At 33.0% G+C, this 7,500-nt stretch overlaps 1 protein-coding gene across 8 annotated transcripts in view; it reads right to left on the bottom strand.

Annotated features, from left to right (window-relative positions):
* LOC113812129 (integrator complex subunit 15) overlaps positions 1-7,500 on the bottom strand; it is a 13,241-nt gene that overhangs the window by 248 nt on the left and 5,493 nt on the right. For 5 of the 8 annotated variants that reach the window (XM_070144804.1, XM_027363958.2, XM_027363959.2 and 2 more), the window contains exons 2-9: positions 6,224-6,316; positions 5,668-5,774; positions 4,493-4,717; positions 3,572-3,752; positions 3,167-3,338; positions 1,734-1,965; positions 684-840; positions 1-469 (exon numbers count right to left, since the gene is read on the bottom strand). The exon at positions 1-469 is cut by the window's left edge and continues 248 nt beyond it. In XM_070144804.1, coding sequence (XP_070000905.1) covers positions 387-469; positions 684-840; positions 1,734-1,965; positions 3,167-3,338; positions 3,572-3,752; positions 4,493-4,717; positions 5,668-5,774; positions 6,224-6,296 — 1,230 coding nt within the window. In that variant the 5' untranslated portion in view covers positions 6,297-6,316 and the 3' untranslated portion in view covers positions 1-386. The remainder of the gene's footprint in view (positions 470-683; positions 841-1,733; positions 1,966-3,166; positions 3,339-3,571; positions 3,753-4,492; positions 4,718-5,667; positions 5,775-6,223; positions 6,317-7,500) is intronic. The other 3 variants (XM_027363957.2, XM_027363960.2, XM_027363961.2) reach the window with 1 other exon arrangement.

Below are 7,500 nucleotides of genomic sequence, written 5' to 3'. Positions count from 1 at the left end.
CACAGCTAATGACTTTATGTATCTACAATAGAAAATATGTATTGGAACATATAATTTATCTGCAAGATACAGAAAAGGTTTAGAAAGATTTTCAATATGAATTCTCTTTATTTACTTTCTATCACTTATTCTAATAACTTACATTCATAAAAAAAAATGATCTATTCTATGATATTCTATCAAACATGGTATTTTCACAGATTGTAGGTATAAAATATGCAAGAGTCAGACTTACACAATCTCCCATACAAAAATACATTACTAGCATCAAACCATGACCTAGGGTTGTTAAGTATATAAAGAAGAAATTGCAAAAAAATTCAAATTAACCCAGTTCTTGCAGTTGACCTCTCGTTCCATGACCCGAGAGAAACCCTGATGTTAGGTCACCTGGCTTCATGTGAATTGAGGAGTGTGTTGATGAGGCGGTTCTTAATGGGCAATCTGTGCAAGGCATCCCACATGTCACCTGGGGAAAAAATTGTCTTATTGAGAGAAAGATTAATAAATGAGAAAAAAATAGTAATAAAACACATCTTGAATTATAAGAGTATCCTTATGACTTACCCACATAAGCTGAACTTACTTACTACTTATCAAGAAAAAGAAAACTATCAAATTATTGAAATCATAAAATAACATCCATACTCCTCCACTCTCCATATACTCTTCAATACACTCACTGAGGGATCCTGAGAGACACTCTGTATGGAGAGCAACCAAAATAGTCTGCGCTAATCTGTCAAGGGAGGTGTTCACACTGTCATCATTGGAGCTGCAAGTCCTTATTCTCTCACACACAGCATCTACTACACTGGTCACCTGTTTTGGGCATAACACCTGGAAAGGAGTGTTAATGATGAGAAAATTGAAGCAGATTTTTGTTTGAAAAAACTGAATGAATGAGTGTTAGATGAATACTACTCGTAAGCCTTATTTAATAGTTTGTTAAAGTGAAGAGTCATTTTCGTGTAACTACATGAATTTGGAGAAATTTAAAGTGTGGACCAGCAATAAAGTTCATGTAAACTAGCATTGTGGAAAAAAGTGTATCTGATTGCTATTTTCAAATAGACTGCTCATTCTTAAAGTAAATCATTAATTGTACAGAAGTAACACACACAAAAAGCAGCAACAGAAAAAAGTAAGACAATTAATATGAATGATAATAATGGAGGCCTCAACATCACTTGCTGTGGGACTACAAGTCTAGGAAGTCATGAATCAGAGGAGTCCTGAAAATCATCAAGTACCACAAAAGTTGATTACACCAATGCACCTGCCTATGTGTCTCATTTTGTTAAAGTTACATTATGGGTTTTGACAGGAAATTATGAATAATCTATAGCAAAGCACAGATATACCTCATTCTACCTTTTTTTCTTTTTCATTCTCAATCAAGAAGAAAAAAGATGAGGGCACACACTTTGCACCAATTTGTGGCCTTAAAGATGTTCTAAAATGTGACCTTTTCCAGATCTTTGTTTTTTGTGAAAAATAATCATAAAATGAAACTTCACCTTTTGAAGTTTTTTGAATTGTTTGGTGTGTATATACATAAAAAAAAATCTGATACTTTTTATATATCATCAGCATTTTCTAGAAACTCTCTTGATATTCCTGACATAAGGTTAGAATACCTGACTATCAAAAAAAAATACAAATAGAGTCAATCAGTTTGTATGCAATGACACATATAAAACAAAAATGCAAGATTTTCCTCCTAAAACTACCTGCTTCTGTGTCATGCGGGCCCTCACAGACGGTACATTCTGCAGTGTCTGTAAGATGGAGAGGTGAAGCTGTGAATACATTTCACCGCTCTCTAGCATTGGCCCCTTAAGAGGTCCTCCCCCTTTCTCAAAAGCACCATCGCCCTCAGTAAGCTTTGGTAAGCTGGCTCTTCTTCCCTGGCCTTCTGAGGCTGTCTCAGTATTTTCAAAGAATGGAGACTCAGCACACCATCTGGAAGTCAGGAATGTTATCAAATTAGAATTTTAAGGTACAAAAGTATATGAATGCTTTCAGCTGTGGCTACTTCTACACTATAGCCTTTAAACCTAAACTTTAAACTTTTCATACTTCAGCAATGGTCTTATACATAACACAATTTTTTTACCAATATAATAAATATTCCCATAAATAGCTGTGGTTCAGTGCACTATGCAATGATTAAACAGATAATTCAACAGATTAAACAATGATCCATAGAAGTTTATATACTAACATCTACAGTCATATGCATTTCTCTAATCACAGTTAATACAGTAACTGCAGCAGGAACTGATACCTTGTTACACCATTACCAAGAAAACCATACATTAGGAGACTCTAAACACCAGCCCTGCATACATTTATTTGAGCTGACAGTTTGAATATTCAGCAGCCAATCAGCAAGAGGAAGTCTCACTGTTAGGTCTACCACAGTATGATTACGCCAAGAAACTGTGCTGAGGCCAGTATGGCCATTGCCTTAGCTGTCTGGTCACAAATTTCCAGTAGTTCAGTAGATAAGCCTTTTCCCTATCACTAATAATTTACAATCCATCATAGCTGCCTTTGTGAAGTAGCTTTAGGATATTAAGGGAGGGCTTGGAAAATCTCTGGAGTCAAATTGGAGGGTCATAGCAGACATGTTTTCTCTTTCACAATTTAGAAAGCAATGATCCCCACTGGCCTGCAGCCATTTTATAAAAGCCATCTTTTGTTGCCAGATACTACTAAAACAAAATTTCCCAGGACTTTCATGATTTCACAAGATACACTTTGAAATGTACTATATACAAGCAGACTGTATAAGGGCTTACTCAAACTGCAGCACCTGATCTGGGTAAAGATACTGCACTGTACCATACTCAGTACAACAGTTTGAAAAAAAAGCATTCTTTTATGTAATATTGCTAATGAGTCATTGTAACCAGAGACTAGAAAACACACAACCTAATAAAAGAGAAGCTATATGAAGTCCTCATATCATCAAAAGATACACAGAAATAACCACATTAAAAAGGCAACACTTTAAATACTACAGCTGATAACATGAGCAACGTATATAACAGGAAATGGATCGCATATCTGCTTCCTTCATAAATAATAATTCATTATCAAATACTTGTTGTATATCCTTCTATAAACCTAAATATACCAAAGAAAAATTAATTCTTACTTCATCAGAGGAACAATTGGTGGCACAGCAGTCATGGGCAGAGACACCCCTGGGAGAGGATGGGTGAGAGGTGCTAGTGCCAGGTGAGGGGGAGACCCTGGGGCACCCTGCATCCACCACACAACTGTCGAGACGAGGGCATCTGGCGGGCGTTCACAGGGTTCGCCACTACCTAAAGAAACAAGCAAATGTTGTTCATCAAAAAACAAATATATTGCAGAGAAACACTAATCCTCTTACTGATATGGTTAACTTTCACCATCATTATCATTACCATCACAAGAGCCATCATCAGCATCAGCATCAATATCATCATCACCATCACCATCAACATTTCTATCATCACAATCATTATCATTACAATTATCACCATTATAACCATCATCATATTTATGACAAACTTACCAACTTTAGCATACAGCTGCGACAATGTTGTGATAAGGTTTGCTGTGAAGAGTGGAGCCATAGTAGGCAACGCCCTCAAGGCAGCAGCAAAGTGTGGGGGCGCAGTTGGTGTCAGCTGGAAGTAGTCCTGTACTAGGCCTCGACAAACCTCTCCGCTCCAAGCACTCAAACAACATACTTGCTGTTATACCAGGAAAAAAAATTACTTGTTACACCATCTATCAAAAGGACAAGTTACTTAGTGACTAGAGTCATGTATTGCTTAGGATCCACATTAGATACATAGCAAAGATCTAGGGAAAAAACACTAGAAAGAAAATAAAATATAATGATAATGCTGTAAATTCTGAGACTCAAGACTGAAAGCTGCCTACAACTCAAAGTAATTTGCAAATTCTAAAATCTAAGCCTGGTCCTCAGTAATAACTATTTTAGTGTATGGCATTTTGTACAAATGGGGTATGCTTATTTCACTTTTGTTCAGCTATGTTTATTTGAATATTAGCTGTCTACATAAAAAAAAAATGGATGAACATTTTTTTATATCCCTTTTGCAAGAGATGTCTATTCTGTGAATAAATCTGATTAAAGTTTATAAAATCTTTATATCCATTGTGTCTGAATCAGTTAAATGACCCTAAACACCACCTTGACATTATTCCAGTGAGTGCAATTATTCACACATGCACTAGCCATTGGTATACATGTAAGGAAATGTATCTCTACACTCCTGGCACCAAAATGACTCTGTTTACAAGAGACATAAAATACAGGCCCTGCATCAAAAAAGCTGTAGCATTTGCTACGTCTGGTTGGATCTACCGTCTCATTTTCTGAAAGTTTATCAAATAAACTAGAAAAAATAAATCCTGACATAATCTGAATGGTAAAAAAAAGGTAATGAAAAGGAAATTTCCAAACCTGCATCCAGACGGCCGTTGCCTCTAGTACCGAAACATTGTGTGTTACAATGGCAAGCGACACAAGTGCAGACAGTATGCGTAGTTTGTGTGGCATACGTGGGTCGTGTGAAGAGGGATGAAAGAGGGTGATGAAGAGGGTATTCCTTGCTGCCGCGTCCACCATCTTCCCAAGGTGCTGACCCAGTTCTCGAACAACTACAAGCTCTTCTACTGGCCCCACAGCCTGCAAGGAAGGTTCAGAAGATATTATATACTGTAATACAAAAAATATTACACACATCATTGCAAAATGGGTATATAAAAATAATGAAGATGATTTATGAAAATGAATATAAGATGTTGATAATGATAACTGATCAAAATATAATCTAAATCAAAATAAAAGTAACTACAGTAGTGATAACATTAGTAGTAGTAACAAAAATAACAATAACAATAACAATAACAATAATAACAATAACAATAACAACAACAACAACAACAATAATAATAATAATAATAATAATAATAATAATAATAATAATAATAATAATAATAATAATAATAATAATAATAATAATAATAATAATAATAATAATAATAATAATAATAACAATAACAATAACAATAACAATAACAATAACAATAACAATAACAATAACAATAACAATAACAATAACAATAACAATAACAATAACAATAACAATAACAATAACAATAACAATAACAATAACAATAACAATAACAATAACAATAACAACAATAATAATAATAATAATAATAATAATAATAATAATAATAATAATAATAATAATAATAATAATAATAATAATAATAATAATAATAATAATAATAATAATAATAATAATAATAATAATAACAACAACAACAACAACAATAATAATAATAATAATAATAATAATAATAATAATAATAATAATAATAATAATAATAATAATAATAATAATAATAATTATAATAATAATAATAATAATATAATAATAATTATTATTATTACTATAATAATTATTATTATAATAATAATAATAATAATAATAATAATAATAATAATAATAATAATAATTCATTCATAATGATATTAATTCATTCATATTGTCTTCGACCATCCATGTGTTCAAGGCATAGTAAAATCATGTTAAAGTAATCATAGCATATTTCCCACTCAGAACTTACCCTGATTTTGGAGGAATTAAAGTCTCGACAGCAAAATATGTAGTGATCCATGATGTGCTGCTGAACGTCATGTAGGATGCTGACTTGAGGCATCTGGAGCACCTCCTCTGTAATGTATAACACTTTGTTTCAATAATGCAGCACATAAGAAATATATAGTACAATATAATATGCTGAAATCTTTAATATGTATGAATTATCTAATTGCATCTAAATTTCAAACTTTTGGTATTCAAATACATTATTGTGATGAATTCAACTTGATATGTGAATATATTCTAGAATATGTTTATCTAGGAATCATTTAAAGTACTCGTTATTCCCCCTAAACATTTACATTGTCAGTATCGTACACCACGAAATCTAAGAACTATAAAAAATCATCAACATATAAGAAAAATTCATAAAAATATTTTATCCCATGACTAACAGCCAACACAAAATAAACATCCAAGACAACTTACTCCATTTATATCTAAAGTAGCTGACTTTTATGCTTTGAAACTTTTTCTGGACTTTATACAGTGCAGATTTCTGAAAACATCCTCCAACTTACCCAGTTTTAAGAGTCCAAGCCGCACACATGATGGGAAGTCGCTCCGCTTCAACTCAGTCAAATCCACCGACATTGTCAATGCATTTCAATCTGCTGGGGAAGGAGAAACATCATTAGGAAAAAAAATGAAAGGAAGCAATTTTGAACACTTCCTACTATGGGGTGTTTATCTCATTCATGACAAAAAACATGCTTAAATTGTGTGATTCAGCCTCTTGTATATCTAACTATCAAAGATGGTAAATATTACTTTTCCTTGCAACCAAATTACAAGAAACCTTAGTATTTTTCATATCACGGCATTCTTCATCTTTTAGTACTAAGTTCCGATTCTCTCACAAGACGGTGGAGCACCCTGCACAAAACTTTTTTTCATTATTTTCCATTTACTTTTCAATGTCTCTTGTGTACTACCATACTTAATCTACATTATGTATTATACAAGGAAAAATGGGCAAAGCAAAATTAGAACACGTAAAACTCCTTGTACATATCACTAAAAAACACAATTATATACTATTTAATTGTATCGCTTTTACCAGATTTTCAAATTCTGGAGTAAAAACTTCCTTGACAGTATTTCCTGAGAATTTTCTTACACCTAGGACCATTTCTAAGCATTTTTCACACTTAAGAGATAAAGGATTTTTTTCTAGAATTTTTATAGATACAATCCTAGGGCCTCTATATTTTTTTCTCTGTCTGGCAGACCAACAAACATTCACCACATACAAAATAAAGCTAGGACTGGTTTTATATGACAAAAAAAAATGAAAACTACCCACGAAATCAATACATTATACCTTGCTAGAATATATATGGTTGAGGTTCTTTAGCATTTATGAGAGAGTAAAGGATAGATGTCTTTCCCATCAAAGAATTATAATGGAGAAATAAGATTTTAGATTTCAGTGCACCTGTAGCTTTAAATTAACATTCAGCAGATTAGCTTTTCCATGCTTAAGAACATTTTTTTACTTTGAATGAGGCCATTACCTAGATATCTTGGCCTTCCTACAGTCCTAATCTGAGGATTTATCAAGCTGAATAAACATTAAAGAATCTGACGGCCCAAAATAATAAAAGGAACTGATAATTTACATACTGCAATCCTTGTAACCTCCATGCCTGCCCCACCCAAACAAATGATAACATACTTCTGCCATTTATATTCAGTAGGATAGAGATCAGAGGCCGGATTCTCAAAAGAACCTGAAGTTAAGGCACGCTGGAGGCCTTAACCGTCCTGTTGTAGTTCCTTTATATAAGAGTGAAGA

Source organism: Penaeus vannamei, chromosome 32 (assembly GCF_042767895.1).
Source record: "Penaeus vannamei isolate JL-2024 chromosome 32, ASM4276789v1, whole genome shotgun sequence".
Classification (NCBI taxonomy): Eukaryota; Metazoa; Arthropoda; class Malacostraca; order Decapoda; family Penaeidae; genus Penaeus; species Penaeus vannamei.
This window is presented reverse-complemented; position numbering and strand designations above follow the sequence as displayed.